Source organism: Mesoplodon densirostris, chromosome 1 (assembly GCF_025265405.1).
Source record: "Mesoplodon densirostris isolate mMesDen1 chromosome 1, mMesDen1 primary haplotype, whole genome shotgun sequence".
NCBI classification, from domain to species: Eukaryota; Metazoa; Chordata; class Mammalia; order Artiodactyla; family Ziphiidae; genus Mesoplodon; species Mesoplodon densirostris.
The window spans coordinates 106676126-106694644 of NC_082661.1; the positions used below are offsets into that span (position 1 = coordinate 106676126).

The 18519-nt window shown below is 66.5% G+C and overlaps 1 protein-coding gene across 11 annotated transcripts; it reads right to left on the minus strand.

Moving 5' to 3' along the window:
- Positions 1 to 206: 206 nt before the first annotated feature.
- On the minus strand, positions 207 to 15655 carry FGFR3 (fibroblast growth factor receptor 3). Of its 11 annotated transcripts, none has more exons than XM_060107120.1 (18): positions 15559 to 15655; positions 14979 to 15189; positions 9340 to 9510; positions 9126 to 9179; positions 7342 to 7514; positions 7135 to 7258; positions 6868 to 7058; positions 5910 to 6060; positions 4457 to 4647; positions 3962 to 4110; positions 3491 to 3612; positions 3303 to 3413; positions 3039 to 3229; positions 2835 to 2957; positions 2685 to 2755; positions 2337 to 2474; positions 2070 to 2175; positions 207 to 1955 (listed from the first exon to the last, which is right to left on the minus strand). In XM_060107120.1, the coding sequence occupies exons 2-18, from the start codon at positions 15088 to 15090 to the stop codon at positions 1809 to 1811; spliced, it is 2325 nt and encodes a 774-aa protein (XP_059963103.1). In that variant the 5' UTR covers positions 15091 to 15189; positions 15559 to 15655; the 3' UTR covers positions 207 to 1808. The 11 variants fall into 11 exon arrangements, with proteins under 11 accessions (XP_059963103.1, XP_059963093.1, XP_059963085.1 ...); XM_060107110.1 differs by lacking the exon at positions 5910 to 6060 and adding an exon at positions 5093 to 5237 and having other exon boundaries at positions 3962 to 4107; positions 7342 to 7511; positions 9340 to 9606; XM_060107102.1 differs by lacking the exon at positions 5910 to 6060 and adding an exon at positions 5093 to 5237 and having other exon boundaries at positions 7342 to 7511; positions 9340 to 9606.
- Positions 15656 to 18519: the final 2864 nt, after the last annotated feature.

The window sequence follows — 18519 nt, forward strand, 5'->3', positions numbered from 1 at the left end:
TCTGAGCCAAAGATCTGGGCTGGAAAGCCTTGGAGAGCGCAAGACCCAGGCAGCCAGTCTAGTCTGGGGCCCCCACCCCTGCAGCTGTTGTTCCAGCAACAACTAGTGACCCCTCCCTCCTCAGGGGACAGATGACAGGACTTGTCCCAGGTGGGCAGTGAGCACCCGGGAGCTGCCCGGGACTCCAGGAAACAAGAAAGCATGTATCTGAACCAGTTGTCTGTTTATTTTTTGGAAAGCACGTCTGCTGGTTTGGGCCAACACCTTTGGCCCCCACAAGGCTGGGGGCCCTGAGAACCAAGAACACCCTGAGCCCGCTGACAAGCAGAGAATAGCCGCCCAAACTCAGGACCATTAACGGTACAAAAAGTAACAAAACTGAATTTGTGGCTTTCTCTCCCAAGCTTTGAAAGGTAGCAGTCCGGGCTACAAAAGTCTAGAAGCATTACGTAAGAAGTGTTAAATCTACAGCAAATACATCTTGTAAAAACTCAATAAATTATATATATAGATATATATAAACTTGTAAGATCTAATAACACCTGAACCTGCATGCAGGGCTGCCCCCGCCCCCCGAAACTGCCTCCCCGCCTGGAACACATGGCAATTAGAAGAACCTGTATGAAAATACCAGCTTGCTTTGAAGTCTAAAAAAATAAATCTCCTAAAGAAAAATCCTATAGAAATCTACTTCTCCTGCAAAAGAAGGCCAAAGGAAATAAAATATCCTCACGGAATCATCTCAAACTATTAACGACCCTTTAGGGTGCCAGGGGGCTGGCTCTGGCCTTGGGGTGTGGGCTGGACACACCCTCAGCAATGCCCCTAAACAAAGCATAAACCATCTCACTGTTAATAAGTTAAAACTTAAGCCTCTGCCGTGCAGCTGGCTGAATGCTAGGAGCCTGGGGAGGATGGGGACACGGGCTCTGGGGGTCGATAAATAGCTTTAAAAACATACAGGTCCAGGAACAATTTTTAAAACAAAACTGCAGTGCCAGAAAAGCCCCTCCAACCTCTGCTGGTTTTTGCGTGTGTCTCAACAGCAAGCCCCCCAGGGGGCCTCCCTCGACTAGGGCACCCCCGCCCCTGCACCATCAGGGTCCCGTGCCTCAGTTGTACCAGCCTTCCTTCTTCCATATAGATATTTATATATATATGTATGTGTATATCATATACACAGCATCTATTTATATAAATGTACACTCATTTCTGGAATAAACCTTTCGGATAGAAGTTAAAGGCTCCCGCCTTCAGGTACCCGTAATTTCAGTCTCTGAGGGGCAGGGTGGGAAGTGGGGAGGCCTGGAGGTGGGGAGCCGCTAACACTCACCCCAGGCGCAAGGTGCCACTTGGGTGGGAGGTGTGCCACATGGGGGCTTCCCTGTAGGCTCAGCTTGGGCACTTGGAGGGGATGCCTCAGCCCACTCTGGACACTGGAGCCCGGCCCGCCCTGATGCTCCCTGTGGGGTGGCAGCGGGGGTCAGGGGAGCCTGGGGAGGGGCCCGGCTCCCCGCCCTGAGGGGCCCCACAGGAGGAGCCCCTTACATTCTATGTCCGGTCCACCGGTGCTGCCGGCCCAGGTGGCCAGGAGGTCACCGTACAGCAGGGCGGGCACGCCGGGGACCCCAGAGGACACACGCATGCACACACGCACACACGTGGAAGTTGTCTGTCCATCTGTCCACCAGTTCCAGGTCTTGAGCCCAGGCCGGTGAGACCCGTTGGTCACGGCACACCTGCGGCAGCACAGCGGGCTGGGGTCCGCACTCACGTTGATGGGGGCTTGGCCCGCAGGCCGCGGCCCTTCACGTCCGCGAGCCCCCGCTGCCTGGTGGGGCCGGGGGTAGCAGGTCATGGGCGAACACGGAGTCGTCCCCTGAGGAGCCGGAGCTGGGGGTGTCCTGGCCGCCCGGCGAGTACTGCTCAAAGGGCACCGATAGGTCGAGGTACTCCTGCGGGCGAGCCGGGGGGTTGCGGTCAGTGCTACGCCACCTCCAACTCCTGAGCCATCCAGGCCCGGGGCGGGGGAGGGGGGGGCGGGGGGCGGCAGCGGGGCCTGCACTCACGTCGGTGGATGTAACGGTGAGTACGCGGTCCAGGTCTTCCACCAGCTGCTTGAAGGTGGGCCTCTGGGAGGGCACGGCATGCCAGCACTCGCGCATGATCATGTACCTGGGGGCGGCACTCAGGTGGGCCCTGCCCTGCGCCCGCACACCGGCGCCAGTCCCCCTCGCTTGGGAACAGCCTCGAGGCCGGCCCTCCCCCTGCCCGGGGGCTGGGGTCAGTGGGGGCCCAGCGGGGTCCCGAGGTGACAGGTGGGTGCGCGCACTCACAGGTCGTGCGTGCAGTTGGCCGGCTTGTCCATGCGGTGGCCTTCCTTCAGCAGCTTGAAGAGCTCCTCCACGGGGATGCCGGGATACGGCGAGCCCCCCAGCGTGAAGATCTCCCAGAGCAGGACCCCGAAGGACCAGCTGTGGACGGCGGGGCACGGCACCATCAACCCACCCTGCCGCCTGCGGTCCCCCGTGCACGTGGAAGCCCCAGAACAGACCCCAGTGGGGTGCAGGGGGCTACCGATGGTGCCCAGCTCTGCCTCACAGCTCCCCGGCCCCTGCCCTGGTGTGGCCTGTGCCCCGCCCGGCTCTCCACCCCACCCCCGCCCGGGTCTGGGGGCCACATACACGTCACTCTGGTGGGTGTAGACGCGGTCAAACAAGGCCTCGGGCGCCATCCACTTCACGGGCAGGCGGCCCTGGGAGGAGGAAGGGGGCTTGTTGACCGCCAGGCGCCTTCCGGGCTCGAGTCCCCCACCCTCCCCGGGCCGGACTCACATTGGTGGTCTTTTTGTAGTAGTCGAGGTTGTGCACGTCGCGGGCCAGGCCGAAGTCCGCGATCTTCATCACGTTGTCCTCGGTCACCAGCACGTTGCGGGCGGCCAGGTCCCTGTGGATGCACTGGAGACAGGACCGGGGTTGAGGCGGTCGCCACCGGCCGCTCCCTCCGCCCCCGCCCGGCCCGGCCCCGCCGGTGCTCACCTTCTGCGAGGCGAGGTACTCCATGCCCCGTGCCACCTGGTAGGCGCAGGAAACCAGGTCCTTGAAGGTGAGCTGCTCCTCGGGCAGCCGGCAAGTGTCGAAGGAGTAGTCCGTGCCCGGGGGCCGCCGTGCCCGCAGGTACTCCCGCAGGTTGCCCTTGGCCGCGTACTCCACCAGCACGTACAGGGGCCCTGCGGGCACGGGGGTCTCAGAGGGGGCTGCACCTGGGGGCCACCCGCCGCCCGCCGTGGGCCCAGCACCCACCGCCCTGCGTGCAGGCTCCCAGCAGGTTGATGATGTTCTTGTGTTTTCCGATCATCTTCATCATCTCCATCTCGGACACCAGGTCCGACAGGTCCTTATCTGTGGCGTCATCTGTGCGGGGAGGGGGTCTTATCAGACTGGGCCGCCCCAGCCTGGCCCAGGCTCCCCTGGCCACGTCCCTCCCTCACCTTTCAGCATCTTCACCGCCACCGTGACAGGCTTGGCAGCCCGGTCCTTGTCGATGCCGATGGCCTCTGCCATGACCACCTGGCCGAAGCAGCCCTCCCCGAGAGGCTTGCCCAGAGTCAGCCTGGAGGCAAAAGCAGAGAAGCGATGAGCACGCCCGCCCGCTCGAGGCACTGTCCCAGGCAGCCTGAGGTGCAGTGCCACTGCCTCCAGGAAGCCCGCCACCCTCGCCCCAGCGACCCTGCTCATGCTGGTGGAGGACCTCGCACCCCCCACTTCTGGGCCGGTGAGAGCACTTTTCCAGGGGCGGGTCTTCCCCACCACGCCCCAGCCCCATCTCCGGCAGTGGCCTACCTGATTCCCATCTGAATGCAGCCGGGTCTGAGTGGGGCCCCTCCCCGCCACTGGCCCCCACCGTGTGTGCGCCCCCTGTCCCCCTGGGCCAGGGCCCCAGGCCTTGGCACACCACTTACCGGGCCCGGGACAGCTCCCACTTGGGGTCGGCAGGCAGCTCGAGCTCAGAGACATTGGCCAGCGCGGGGCCCTCCCCCGAGGACAGCCGAGCGATCCGCACCAGAGGCGTGTTGGAGCTCATGGACGAGCTGGACTCCAAGGACACCTGCTTGGGTCAGCAGGGGCAGGTTGGTGCCGCGGGGCCGCACGACCGGGGCGCGGGGGCGAGGGTGCGGCCCCCTCGGACCGTAGGCCGAGGCCGGGCCTGGGATGGCTGCCTGACTCCTGCGCAGCACTGAGCAAAGACTTCTAAAATGTTGTGCCCAGAGTGACCCGGCTCTGTGCGGTGACCACGGAGACCAGGGAGGGCTCGGCGCCCCCCACAGCAGAGGGGCTGTCCCCGGGCAGGCCCCAGGCCCCAGGCCTTGACACTAGGAAGGGGACTGAGCGTGGGAGCCCGGGAGGCCGGGGCAGGGGCACGGGCGGCTCGGAACCTGGTATCTACTTTCTGTTACCTGTCGCTTGAGCGGGAAGCGGGAGACCTTGTGCACGGCGGGCGAGCCCAGGCCCTTCTTGGGGGGGCTGCGCAGGCGGCAGAGGGTCACAGCGGCCACCACCAGGATGAAGAGAAGGAAGCCCACCCCGTAGCTGAGGACACCTGCATACACACTGCCAGCCTCACCAGCCTCCACCAGCTCCTCCTCAGCTGCAAAGACACGGGCGTTGGGGGCCTGGCCCAGCCTCTCAGGAGCCCCCGCGGGCCGCCCTGGGCCGGGCCGGGGGCTCAGCTCCCCTGCTGCGGGTGCTGAGGCCTGAAGGGTCTACTCGTTGAAGGTCCAGCAGCCAGAAATGCCTGGGCCAGGAGGGGCAGACCCAGGACAGAAAGAGCCCAGCGGAGCCAGCGGCACCCTCACCCGCCACCCGGGAGACACCAAAGCCACCGTATCAGCTGCTGGGGACCCCATTGGGATGGGGCGCTTGAGGGAGGCCCTCTGGGCCAAGACAGGGCCGTGTGGGCTCTGTCCCCATACCAGGCACAGGGCCTGGCTCGAGGGCTCTGCAGTCCCCTGCCTGTCCCTGGCGGCGTTGGCGTGTCCCGAGCTGCAGCCCCGAGAGGACAGGCGCAGAGCGAGCGCAGCAGGAGCTGGTACCTGGCAGCACCACCAGCCACGCAGAGTGATGGGAAAACCCGATAGAATTGCCCGCCAGACACGTGTACTCCCCCGCGTCCTCAAAGGTGACATTGCGCAAGGACAGAACCTCTAGCTCCTTGTCGGTGGTGTTAGCGCCCGCCGTCTACAAAGAGAGAACAGAGCGCGATAGGAGAGCGCCAGCACCTCCCGCGGGCACCACAGCCAGAGTCCACGCGGCGACGATCCAGCCAGGCTGCAAGGAAAACGCCGCCACCGCCACCACGGCCACGGCCACGGCGGCCGAGGGCCCTCTGCCTCGTGCGTCCACACCGAGCCCGAAGCCAGTCCCTCCACCGGCAAGTCCTCTGTCCCAGGTGAGCCAGGCGTGCGACCGGCGGCACAGCAGGAGGGGTTAGCGCGCACCAGGAGGGGGCAGGCAGGCAGGCGGCAGAGAGACGGGCAGGAAGCAAGCAGCAGCGGGAGGCGGGGCCAGAGAGAGCGAGATGGAGGAAGAGCACAGAGCGCGAGCAGCGGAAGACGGGCTCTCCGGGCCCGGCCTCGGGGCTGAGGTCCTCTGGGGCAGGGGGGTGGGAAGGAGTGCACACGGGTTTGGGGGGGTGCAGGCAGGTCAGCACAGGCCACGGGGGCTCAAAGCAGGCGGTCACGGCGGAGGTCAGAGGGGCGGCGGTGCAGAGGCGGCGCAGATGTGGCCGCACCAGGAGCAGAGGGTGAGCCGGGGACGGGGCACGAGCGGCGGGGCGTGCAGGTGGGCGCAGGGCCAGGGCGTCGGAGCTGGAGCTCGGCGTGCCAGGCAGGCGTGGGACAGAGTTGTTACCTGCTTGGGGCCCGTGAACACGTAGCCAAAAGGCCTTCTCAGCCACGCCTATGAAATTGGAGGCTCGACAGAGGTACTCGCCCCCGTCGCGCTCGGACACATTGGCCAGGCGGAGGCGCGCGTCGGCCTCCACACTCTCACTGATCCACGACTGCAGGGACAAGAGACCCGGCTCAGGTGCGGAAGCCCCGCCGGGCATGGAAGTGGCCGCGCAGGAGCGGGCCTGTCTAGACCCCAGGCTCTGAGGCTCTGAGACCCCCAAGGAATGGATGGGCCGACTAGGCTGTGCCAGCTAGGAAGGCTGCCTGGAGGCGGCTTGCAGGCACCTCACAGCGGCGGCTGTCGTCTCGGCGGATGCGCCTTCCCCTCATCCACCCCAACAGCCCGGAGCACAGCCCTGGCTGGTGGCGCTCAGAGAGGCCCTCCCAGGGCACTGGAGCTGCCCACCGCGGGGGCCCCGGCTGCCACACGGCTGGGCCGAGAGCACCCGCCACTGCCCCGCGGCCTGTCTGGACCCCTGCTCCCGCCCCGCAGGCCCATCTCATCTCTAAACAGATGTTTCTCTTTGGGCTGCAAGTGTCGCAATCACCCCAACTCGGGGGTCCCCCACCCCCGGGGCTGTGGGAACAAAGCTCAGGCGGTCCTGCCCTGAGGGCCCAGCGAGGTGGGCGGGTGGCCATCTGAAGGCAGATAAGGGCGCAAGGACACAGGGCTCACTGTAGGTCCTGGCGTGCCGGGCCGGGCCCCACCTCCCGAACCGACCCCCCACTGCTTCTCCCCGCAGGTCCAAAGCCTGTGCCCCGACCCCCATCCCTTAAACACGACAGGCCTCCTGCCTGGGATGCCCTCCCTGTCCCCGGCGAAGGGGGCCCCTGCGGGGCCGGGCCTGAAGGCTCACCTGCAAGGAGCCCCCCACGCCCCAGCCCGCCTGCCCCACCCAGCCAGCGGCGGGACCCACCTTGAGCACCGTGACATAGGGCGTGCCGTCGGGCCCCACTTTGCTGCCGTTCACCTCCACATGCTTGAGCCACTGGATGTGGGGCTGCGCGTCGCTGTACACTTTGCAGTGGAATTCCACGTCGCTGCCCAGCACCGCCGTCTGGTTGGCGGGCAGCCCCGCCTGCAGGATGGGCCGGTGCGGGGAGCGCTCTGCGGGGCAGGGGGTGCTCAGAGGCTGCCTGACCCACGCCTGCTTGCCGCCCGCACCCGCCAGCCCGGGCCTCACCCAGCACGTCCAGGGTGTACGTCTGCCGGATGCTGCCAAACTTGTTCTCCACGACGCACGTGTAGTTGCCGCGGTCCGAAGGCACCACGCTCTCCATGACCAGGCTCCACTGCTGGTGCCGCAGCTGCAGGTAGACACGGGTGAGTGGACAGCGGGCTGTGCCCTGCTGGCCGGTGCCGAGGCCCCAGCGCCCCCCGCCGGGCCCACCTTGATGCCCCCGATGCGGTGCTCGCCTCGGAACTCCTTGCCGTTCTTCAGCCAGGAGATGGACGGGGTGGGGTTGCCGGCGGCTGGGCAGCGGAAGCGAACCGTGTTGGCCGCCGGCACCGCCAGCAGCTTCTTGTCCATCCGCTCGGGCCGCGTCCAGTAAGGGGCCCCTGCTGGCAGAGGGGCACGGGAAGGCTGTGACCAGGGTGGGAGTAGAGGCCTGCCTGCCCCGCTCCAGCCTCAGTCTCCCCTCCTGTGTAGGAAATGTTGGCCTTTTGAAGACCCCTGCCTGGGCTGGACAAGGCTTCGGTGGCCGCAGTGCCACCTCCCGGCATTCAAAAGCCAGGTCCCCTCCCTTCCCGTCCACTTCCCTCAAGCCTGCTCCAGCCAAGAGGGCCCCGGGTGCCACACCACGGCCCAGGAGCCTTCACGACGCAAAGGTGTCCTCCCAGGGGAGCACCCACCCACCCAGGCAGGCCCATCAGAGGGGAGATGCAGCCCGCAGAGGGACCAGGTCACGCTGGGTTAGGAAGCCCAGCTGGATGCACGGGCAGGGCCAGGCCTTGGGAGCTTACCGGGAGGCAAGACCCAGCCACCGGCAGAACCCGGAGCCTTGAGACCGGCCAGGAGCCGCTGGAACCTGCGAGACCCCGGACCACCCTCCGCACCCTGGGCACCAGGTGGGGACGCGGTGACAGGGTGTCTGGGAGGCCCTGCTCCCCCATCCTGTTTTCCAGGACCGTCCCACCCCCATCCTCACAGCCCAACTGGCTTTTCTCCCTTGGGGCTGGGGTGAGGCTGCATTCCCACCGCGGGGAGGCTGGGTGGGTGTCCCCAGGAGGGAGGGAGCCCTTCCCCGCGACCCTGCTGCCATCTCCGAGAGGGTGCTGAAGCCCGGGTGGGGAGCAGTGTGGGCAGGCGCCGGGGAGAGGCGCCTCCAGAGCTCCGGGGGCCGGTGTCAGAGACCCCAGGGTGGCCCAGGGAGCCCGGCAGGGAGGGGCTGTTCCCTGGGACTGGAGACCACGATGCCTTCAGGAAGGCAGCTCTGCCAGCAACCCTGCTCAGTGTCCCTGAGCCCACTCAGGAAGAAGAACGCCAACCCCCTGCCTGGGACGGCCAGACTGAGCGGGACACACAGGGGACAGGCGGGAGGCGGCGGGGCACCCGCCGGGGCCCTCACCCCCGTCTCGCATCTTGGGGCATCTCAAACTCAGCTCCTCCAAAGCCAGATGCCACCTCCCCGAACCGGCCCCTGCCCGCTGGGCAAAGCCCATGCTGCTCACTGTTCCAGGCCCAAGTACCTGGGCACTGTCACCCTCAGCCTGTCACCGGAAAGCACCGCCGGCAGCCCCTTCACAGTGAATACGCTCGGACCTGCTGTCCCTGGTGCTCAGCGCCACGCTCCTCTCCCACCCACACTGTCTCAGTCGCCCCCCACTGGCCCTGACCCCTCTGTCCACTGCCGCCTGCCCTGTCTCAGTCACACGTGGGACGGGCCACCTCGCCCACAGGCCTCGCTCCCCCAGCCCCGGCCACACGGGCCCCCCGGCTGCTCCTGGAGCCCTGGGCCCTGGTCCCCTCCCCACAGCACGGTGCCCCATCCCACCTGTCACCTGCCACCCAGAGCCCAGAGCTGGGCATGCATCGCTGCCACCCCACACTAAGGGGTCCCCACGGAGGTGGCCCCCAGACCTTGGTCTCTCCCCTGCCTGGTGAGCAGGGCCCCAGGTGGGAGGTCGGTCCCCAGCCCTGGGCAGCCCCGCGTGCCTGGAACCCGGTCTCACCTGTGTCTTCGGCCTCGTCCTCCCCATCTTCATCGTCTCCTGAGGACGGAGCATCTGTAGCGCAGGTGAGAGGGAAATATGGGAGGTGGCCCCGCAAGCAGGCAGGGGCCCCTCACTCCGACGGCGCCTCCTGGGGGCCTCCTCTCCCCCACGACCACCAGGACCCTAGGGCACGGTGCCGCTCGGGAGCGTCGTGGGCCCCAGCAGGCCCTACCTGTCACGCGCACGGTGAAGTGGCACAGGACAATCTGCGGGAGGCGCTGGCGGCAGCTGTAGGCCCCGGCGTCCTCATGGGAGGCGTTGAGCACCTGCAGCCGCTGCGGCCCCACCAGGATGCGGTCTGAGGGTGCCAGCCCCACGCCGTCCTTCACCCAGACCGTGGGCCCTGAGGGAGCCCCCGCGGGCAAGTGGCAGCTCAGCTCCACGGTGTCCCCGCTGCCAAAGACCAGCTCCTGCTGGCCAGGCTCAGGGCCCGGGACCTCTGCGGGCAAGATGGGGGCCCATGAGGCAGGCGCACCCCAAACCAGGGGCGCCGGGGGGAGGCCGCAGCCGGGGGCCGTCTGGGGCCTGGGGGTTCTGAGGTGGGCCCAGGAGAGGGAAGAGCCTGTGACCCCGCCGACTGTCCCACAGGGCCGGGGCGCGGGCACTGTTCAAAGTGCCAACAGGTCTCCGTCCCGAGGACGACCCTGCCATGGTAGCGCTTATGTAGAGAACACGCGAGGACACGGAGGGGCCTCTCCAGTCCAGCACTGTATGTGGACACGGACACTCCGATTTCAGAGTGTCCAGTTTTCCTGTGATTCTTTTCAGTGACTTAGAAATGCAACATCCGCTCCGACCTCACGGGCAGCAGCAAAGGAGGTGGGCGTGCTGTCTTTGGCCGACCTCAGCTAAAACAGAGGCTCAGAGGTGGGGATGACCGGGGTAGTGACAAGACAATTCATCCCAGGAGGGGGCTCCCACTTGGTGCCCCCCACCCCTCATCTTGGCTTCAAAACCGGTTCGGGACCTGCCCAGCACCAGAAGGGAGCACGGCAGTCAGACAACACCCCCAAGCCTTCCAGAACAGCTCCAAGCTGACGCAGGCAAGGCCAGCCCAGAGTGGAGGCTCTCAGGGGCATGAACAGCCTGAACCCCGACTCAGACTACACCTCAGCAGTAAATTAGAGAGAACACATACCCAGAAGGAGACTAGAAATACATAGACATGGTACCAGTTCTGGCCAATGGGGACTCACAGGCCAGTGGGGTAAGGGGACCTAGGACCCCTCATCTTACAGATGAGGACACAGGCGAGGGGAGGAAGACTGCAGACTCGGCTGGCGGCGAGGCCAGAGCAGGGACCGTCGGGCCAGGCTAAGGAGGCCCGGCCCACCTCTCCCTGCAGGTGCCGAGAAGTCGGGGTGGAGGGTCCTTGCCGAGGGCGTATGTCCACTGTGGTCCCTGTGCCCCTCCCCTGACCAGTGGCTGCCCAGATCCCAAGGGACCAACAAGGCCTGGGACCCAGGGGCTGATCAGCCCCCCAGGTCTCCCTGCCAGAGCTGGACAATGCAGGGCGCAGGCAGGCAGCCTGGGCTTTGGGCCCGGGACAGGGGTGGGTGGTCCCACCACGCAGACCCAGCTGGGTTGGTCACACCGTTACTTGTCATTCTGCCGACGCACGGCCTAGATTCGAGGGCCCAGCTGCCCATTCTGGCCACGCCAGTCCCTGGCTCCTCTGACGGGCCCCATTCTGCCCCCCACCTCAGGAGGTTCCACAAGCTCGGTGCCCACCAGAAGGGTCCCTGAAGCGCCCATGGGGTCTGCATCCCCAGGGTCCCCACAGTCAGGGGGCTCCTGGCCTGACTTCCAGACCCCCAGTCCTGGCCACGGTGTTATGTGGGGACCACCCAGTGCCGGGAGCCGGCTGAGGCCCCCCAGAAGGCCAAGAACAGGCTGGCTGTGGCTACCTCAGCCCCAGGCCCCGGCCCAAGGGCAACAGTGGTCGGTTCCGGTTTGGTCTGGGTGGCGAAGGCAGGTCAAGCCATCCGCACAAGTATTCGCTTCAACCTGGTCCAGCAGGGGGCTGGGATGACCCAGCACGGCCTCCGGGCCAGCCACGGCCGGCAGCCACTGGCCGGTGTTGGGGCACAGAGGGCCCTGCACTCTGCCGAGGGCCGGCCCCTGACCTGCCCAGCACCCTGCCCCACTAGGTGGCCGTAGAGGCCAGGGACCTCCAGACCAGGGCAGGGACGGCAGTAGCACCTCCACTTCCTGCAGATCCAATCCACTCTGTGCCACAGAGGACCCGGGGGAGACCAGGCAACGCCAAGGGGGTGGCGGCGGTGGCGTCAGGCAGGGGGACACAGAGTGATGGGCAGGGCCCGAGGGGGCACTCTGCCTAGGGGCGGTGAGGGCACATGCTGTGGGCTACTCAGCTCCCACCACAATGGCCTCAGGAAGGAGGCTTTCTTGATCAACAACAGGGGGCCCGTCCACACCCACACAGGCACTGGCGCCACACACGTCGGAAGACAAATGTCGTCTGTGCCATGGTCGGTGCCCACATGCCATGCGGGGGTGGGCAGAGGCGGAACGTCCGCCCCTGTGGGTCCCACAGCACCTGTTCCAGCCTGCACCCCCGCCAAAGGCCTGAGCTCGGTGAGAGGGCCGCCAAGGGGTACTGTGTCCTGGAGGGGCCAAGCCGGGCCTGCGGGCACATCTCCCGGGCCCAGAATCCTCCTGACTCTGCCACTCATGGGCCCCGTGACTCAGTTTCCCCCACTGGCGGGCCAGGGGGGCCACCCCAAGCAGTTAAAGCACTGGAGCCGGTGAAAATAGGGGGCGCGAGACCCCCCCTGCCCCGGGGCTACACCCCAGGATTGATGTCCACCAGGCCGCAGCCGGAGCGGAGCCAGTCTGCTCCAGAGGGCTGCGACCCCTGCTGGGGGAAACTCGCTCCCGGTTTGGGGTCACTACAGTTGAGACCCGCTCAATGCATGTGGGGTGTGCAAGGGTCGGGCCACCCTCCATGAGAGGGGCCTGGAGGAGACCCCAGGGAACAAGCATCAAATCCAGACCCGATTCAAAGGAGCCGCCTGGAGCTGATGACGGAGGAAGAGCAAAGCCCTCTGGTTCTGGATATGCGCGAAGCTCTCTGATGCCAGGTACGTGCTTTAAATAGCCGGGAGGCGCGCCCCAAAGGGACCCTGAAGTCATGGTCTTCCTGCCTCCCCAGTCACCTCCCACCCGGAAACGATATGAAAAGTTTCATAACAAAGTGAGAAAAAAAAAAGGGGGTGGGATCCGGAGACCTGGCGGACTAATGAGGGCTTACAGGATTATCCAGCCTAATCCTCCAACAACCCTTCCGTTATCCTGCACAGGGGAGGAAACTGAGGCTGCAGGAAAGCAACCAGAACCAGGGTGGGCAGCCAGCAGCCTCGGGCCCAGCAGGGCCTGGGGTCAGGGAGCCCCCTGGTCCCCCAGCCTGAAGAGGCTCCTCACCGTTCATTCACTTGTAAATCACTCAGGCCGGCCTGGCCACCCGCTCAAGGAGACCCCTAGCTCCTCTCTAGGTTCAACTGTAAAATGGGGCGTACCAGGCCCCAGATAGGGCCCCAAGTGGGACTTGAGGGCCTGGGGGGGCTGGGGCATCCTTGGCTCAATGCAGGGGCTCAGAGGCCAGAAGTCCAGCCTCAGGCTCAGCCCAGGTTAATGAACCACCCAGAGGCCCGTGGGGCTCAAAGTCCAGCCCTGATGAGGAGCAGGTGGGGGAGGGTGCAGCCAGTGCCTTCCTGGGAAGTGCCCTGCACCCCCCCCAGAGACCCCTCCTGGGTGGGTGGGTCCCCATCAACCTTCCTGCCTGGTAGGGGCCCCCGCCAGTGGCTTTGTGTGGAAATGGAGGCTGCCCTGGCGGGGCCTGGGGTGGCCAGGGCAGTCCAGCAGCGGACACCTTCCCCAGTGTCCGTGACCCCTACCAGCTCCGGCTCCGTAATTTATGTTCCCCGGGAAAGTGCCAGGCTGGGACCTTTGTAAATTTCACGAGGCCTTTGTATTTTTACTGCCTGGCCGGTGGCCCAGCTCCTTCAGGAACCGGATTAGGTTTATTGACCTATCAACTCACTACCTGTTTCACCAACTTTACTGCGGGGACAGGGGCCCCGGTGCGCGGGCACCCCAGCCCCTTGGTGGGGTCCTCAGGACGCTCTACCCCAGGCCCGCATCTGGTGGGGGCGCTGCCAGTTCCCCGAGGCGGGGAAGGAGGGGGCCACTGCCCCACCTCCGCGCCGCAGGGGGTCCGGGAGGTCTGGAGCTCCGCCCACCGCCCCTCCCCCGGGGCTAGTTGACATTCCCCGGCCGTAGGGAGTAATATCTTTATCTGAATGCGAATGCTAATTCGGGGCTCCCCCCGCGGCCGCCTATTCTGCGCCCCTGGAAGCGGGGGCCGCCCTAGCAAGCGCTAAAAGCGCGCCCTGACCTCCCGACGGCCTCTGTCACGCCGCTGAATGACACGCACATTCAAGCGCCGAGCCCACTTTCATTCATAAAAAAATGACATTGTTCCGGGAGGCCGCAGCCGCCGCCGGAGGAAGGGGCGCGGGGGACGCAGGGAGGGGCGGGCCGCCATCTGCCTCCGTCCAGCCCGCGGCCGCCGCCTCCCTGGCACTGCGCGCCCGCAGCCGCTCGACTCACACCTCCCCGCGAGGCCCGGCCGCCATCAATGCGCGGTCTGTGGCCGCGCCGAGGTACAAAGGAGCGGCTGTTCGGGTCTCGCCCGGGTGGGGCGTGAGCTCACCGGGCGAAGGCCTCCCTCCGCGCGGCCGCCGGGCTGGGGACAGCTGTGCGCGCAGCCCCCTCGCCCGCACCGGTCCTCGCCAGCGCCCCGGAGTTGGCGGTCTCCAGGGGGCGGGCTCCCTACGGCCTCCTACCCGGCCTCTCCTCTCTGCCCGGCCGCCGCCGGGGGCCTGGCAGCGCGTGTGCGGGGCGTGGGCACCCGGAGCGCTCGGCCGGGCGCAGCGTGGGGCAGCGCGCGCTGCACCTCGAGGGCCTTGTGCGTGTGCGGGGCAGGGCCCGATGCCAAGACGCGCTCCCGCCCCGCCCCTGCCCAGGCTCTACGGGCCCTCCTCGCAGACCCTCGACGTCCCGCTGGACCTTGACCGCCAGCGGGGTTCCGTGGCTCCACATCGCTCGGACATCCGCCCTCTCACCTCCCGGCCCCCGCCTGGCGTTCGCTGCGCACCCCTGGGGGCAGTCATCTTAACTCACAGGGCATGAGAGCTGGGTGGGGGGAAACGGAGGCACTAGGTGTCACCTGGTCATACAGGCCACTGAGGGGCTGGCCCCGGCCCCGGGCTGACGCACTCTCATACCCTCCCTCCAAAGTCCAACCTCTCGCTTTGGCTGAAGCTGGCCACGAACTGGGGCCCGAAGGGGGCTGGGGGAGAGGTACCAACAGCAGAAACTGTCCGTCAGTGCAGAACCCACGGAACAATCGGAATCGTGGAAACGCAGTCCCCGAGCCCTCCCGACAGCGCCCGGGAGCAGGCTGCGCCCCACTGGGGAACCGCTGGGGGCGGGGGTTGCGGACGCCACCGCGGTGCCCGGCTCGCCGCCGCAGCCTCGCACTTGGGTGGCAGCCCTGCGGCTCCAGGCGCCCCACAAACTGCCGCGCCAGCTCTGGCCCCGATCCCCGGGGAGGGAGGGCGGCAGAAACCCGGACGCTGGCCCCGCTATGCCAGCCCAGAGCAAGCCCTGGGGCCCACTCAGATCTCCGGCGCCCCACACCCACCCAGGCGCCCGTTCCCCGGCCTCGACGCTTCTGCCTGCCGGGGCCCCGTGCCCCTTCCCAGTACCCGTCGGGTCCTTTCGTACCTGCTGCTCTCCGCACGACGCGCTGCTCCATGCCCGGGGACCCGGAGACGGCGCCGGTCATCACGACTGCCACGGCCACAAAGAACGCGAGGGCGCAAGCCGGGGCGCCCATAGCTGGGGCGGGTGTTACGACGTCCTCAGGCGGCGCGCGCCAGCATGCTGCCCCCCATGGCCCGGTTCTGGCACCGGCGGGAGGAAGCCACTCGGGAGTCTGTTGGAGGAGGCAGGCAACTCGTTACTCGGGCGCGCAGGGGCGGAGGCGGCGGTGGCAGGGCTCCTGCGCCCTGGCCCCTCCGATCCCCGTCCGCCCCGCCCGCCGCCGCCGCCCAGGGCTCCCGGGCCGCCTGGCGCCGGCCGCCGCCTCCCCGCCGCGGTCCCTCCCTCCCCCTTCCCTCCCTGGCTGCTGCAGAGCCCTCCCAGGGCGGCGGCGGCGGCGGCTGCAAACTTTCCAGAGCTGGAAGCCCGCGCCCCGGCCGGGCCCCGCCGCAGAGACCGCTCGGGATCCGAGCCCGCCGCGCGCTCTGGACCTGCCGCGCGCCCGCCTGGACCCCTCGCGCCCGCCGGGTCCCCACGCACCGACCTGGCAGCAGCGGGCGCCCGACTCACTGAGCGCGGCTCTGGCTCGCGATCGCTGCCCGCCGACCCAGCGCCTGCGCCCCGTCCCTCCGGCCGTCGGCTCGGCGGTGCGACCGTGCGCCCGGCCGAGCTGGACCGCGCGGCGCCAGCTACCCGCGCCGCCGCCGCCGCCGCCGCCACCGCGCACTGAGCCCGGGCTGCCCGGCGCGCGGCAGCCAGTGGGGGCCGGCCTGCGCCCGCCCCGCCCCGCCCCGACCACGCCCGCTCTGGCCCGCTCGGGCGCGGGGACACGCCCCTCCCCTGGGGCGGTCCGGGGGCGGGACCGCGGCTAGCCTCGCCTCTGCCCGCGGAGGGGATTAGAGGGGGCGGGGCGGGACGGGGGCGCCCGGCGGTCTCGGAGGGCGTGGGAGCGCGGCTCCGCGGCGAGGCCCCCAGTCGCACCGCTGGGCCCTGCGCTGAGGGCGGCCCCGCGCGGGGCGGGCGCACAGAGAGCCCGAGCGCAGGCTTCTGTTTGCACAGCGCGCAGTCCCGGTTAGCACCCGGCCGCCCACCAGGGGCTCAGGCCCCGGAAGGCTGGGAGGGAGGGGGCCGTGTAGAGAGGGGTGGTCTCTGTGGGTGAAACGTGTCAGGGAGGCTTCACAGAGGAGCTGCACAGGCTGAGCCCGGAGGCGTGAGCAGCACAGAAATCCCGGGGGCGAAGGACACTTCTGCCTGCCCGCCTGGGGTTGAAACGCGAGGGGACTCCGGGAGCTGCAGGCTCACCCCTGCGTTTATTAAGCGACTGTTGTACACGCGGAGCTCAGCTGCGTGAGTGCCTCGCCAGAGAGGCTCACTTACCCCCACTACCCCAGGAGGAAAAAGTTTGGAGATGGGGTACTCGCAAGACATCAGAATGGAGAGCAGCGCTGGGGGGCCCTGGGTGGGGGATGCCAACCCTAGGGCTCGGAGGAAGGCCGAGGGGGGGAGCTGGTGGCAGAGCCTGAGCTGCCAGGGATGTGCAGGGTCCTGGGGCACTGCAGGGCAGGAGGACCAATGTGGCTGTGGCTTCTGTGTCCCCCTTCACAAGGAAGAGAGCTCTTCTCCCACTTTCAGGCAAGCCCAGGGGTGCGGGGACCTGCAGCAGCCAGACAGGGGAGAGGGTGACCTGGCTTGGCTCTGGGCTGCCCCAGCCAACTGCCTCTGGCCCACCTGGCTTGTGGCTTCTTGGACTCAGTTTGCCCATCGGGGAAATGGACAATGAAAGCCCCTCTGTGAACTGCTGCTCCTGCCATCCTACAGCTCCAGGTGCAGCCTGGAGACACACCAGCCTCTGAGGCTAGACTCAGGACCCCGGAAGATCCCACGCCTCTGTGCCCACCCGACAGATGAGCGCCTCTGCTGTATGCTGCCCGCGTTGCCTGCTCTGGTCAAACCCATGTCCCCCAGACTGGCCAGGGGCATCATCAGCTTCTGTGTGGGTCTGGCCAATGGGCAGCCCAAGCAGGAGAGGGAGACGGGCACTTCCACTGTTCCTGAAGATGGGCGTGAGCCCCCCTCTTCCTCCAGTGACAGGCTTCGGTTGACCCCTAGGTACTAGACACCCTCGATTCCTTTCCTAGGGCTGCTGTCACAAATTTCCACAAACTAGTTGCCTGAAATTTAGTCTTTCCCCGTTCTGAGGCCAGCAGTCTGAAATCAAGGTGGGGCCATTCCTCCCACCTGCTCCCCCCTCCCCCCGGCCCCGCCCCAGGCTCTAGGGGAGGATCCTTCCCGCTTCTTCCTGCCTCTTGTGGTTCCTGGATCCCTTGGCTTGTGGCTGCATCGCTCCAATCTCTGCCCCCATAGTCACATGGTTTCTCTTCTATTTTATAAGGACACTTGTCATCAGATGTAGGGCCACCCAGATAATCCAAGCTGATCTCCTGATTTCAAGAGCTTAACATAATGACTGCAAAAGACTCTTTTTCCAAATAAGGTCAAATTCCCAGATTCCGGGGGTCAGAACATGGATCTCCCTTTCAGAGGCCCCCATCCTGCCCTTCATACACCCCACAGTGGCTGGTTTCTTTGGTGCCGCCCACAGTTTGAAGTGGTCCCTTCACTACGGCCTGTTTCCAGTGGCACTGTCTGGTGGCATTTAGGTCAAAGTTCAGGAGCATTTGCACAGCTCTTGGCTGCTGACTCTGCCCAGTTGCTTCCAGAGGGTCTGAGCGCTGCCTCTTGCGAACCCCGGAGGAGTCGCTGCCCATTTTGTCCCACCCTCGCCACCGGGGGGAGGGAATTGCTTGAAGGCAGTTTTATTATTCTTGACAAAATAATTTTATTGTTCACAATTATTGTTTCCAAGTCAGCCCGTTCAGCTGGAGCCAGTTGTTCCGCGGGGCCTTCCCCAGATGCGGGGCGAGCCGTGTTCAGTGCGCCTGCGCCCTGTTTCCCAGAGCTGGGCGAAGCTGCCTCTAAAGGACCCGTTGGTAGTCACTATTTCATCATGGCCCTCTTGACAGAGCACTTCCCCCAAGACCCTTCTGGAATGGCCTGGTTCAGTCCTCCTGGCACCCCGGTGTGGTAGGCACTCCTCAGGCCCACTGGAGCCCGAGGTGTGGTGTTGACACCCCCCCACACTCCCTCCCGAAGTTCCCACTCCATCTCCCAAGGACCGCAGCACGGGGAGTGAAGGTGAGGCTGAGGGCGAGGCAAGAGTGGGGTCTGACGGGCAGCCCAGCCCAGCCCAGCCTGGTCGGTGAGTCAGAGCTGGGCGCCCAGCTTGCTGGGGCTTGTGCTGGTGAGCGGGCTGCTGTGTGCCCTGGGCGCTGGGATCACAGCAGGCTGTCAACAGCCAGCCCTGCATCTGCCCCTCCTTACCTCCCCTTCCAGGCCTGGGCTGATGCTAGGATCATGGCAGTGAGGTGCACTCAGCAATGGGGATGTTCCTGGTGTGGACTTGAGTCTCCACCCCACCTGCCATCCTCAGGACTCCTGGCAGTCC

Excerpts from the sequence above, each read along its gene's own strand:
- FGFR3 (XM_060107063.1), bottom strand. The coding sequence starts at position 15,090 with ATGGGCGCCCCGGCTTGCGCCCTCGCGTTCTTTGTGGCCGTGGCAGTC. Across the intron at positions 4,111-4,456 it reads GCTTCCCGCTCAAGCGACAG|CAGGTGTCCTTGGAGTCCAG; the intron begins GTAACAGAAAGT and ends TGCTGACCCAAG. Across the intron at positions 3,613-3,961 it reads TGGGAGCTGTCCCGGGCCCG|GCTGACTCTGGGCAAGCCTC; the intron begins GTAAGTGGTGTG and ends TTTTGCCTCCAG.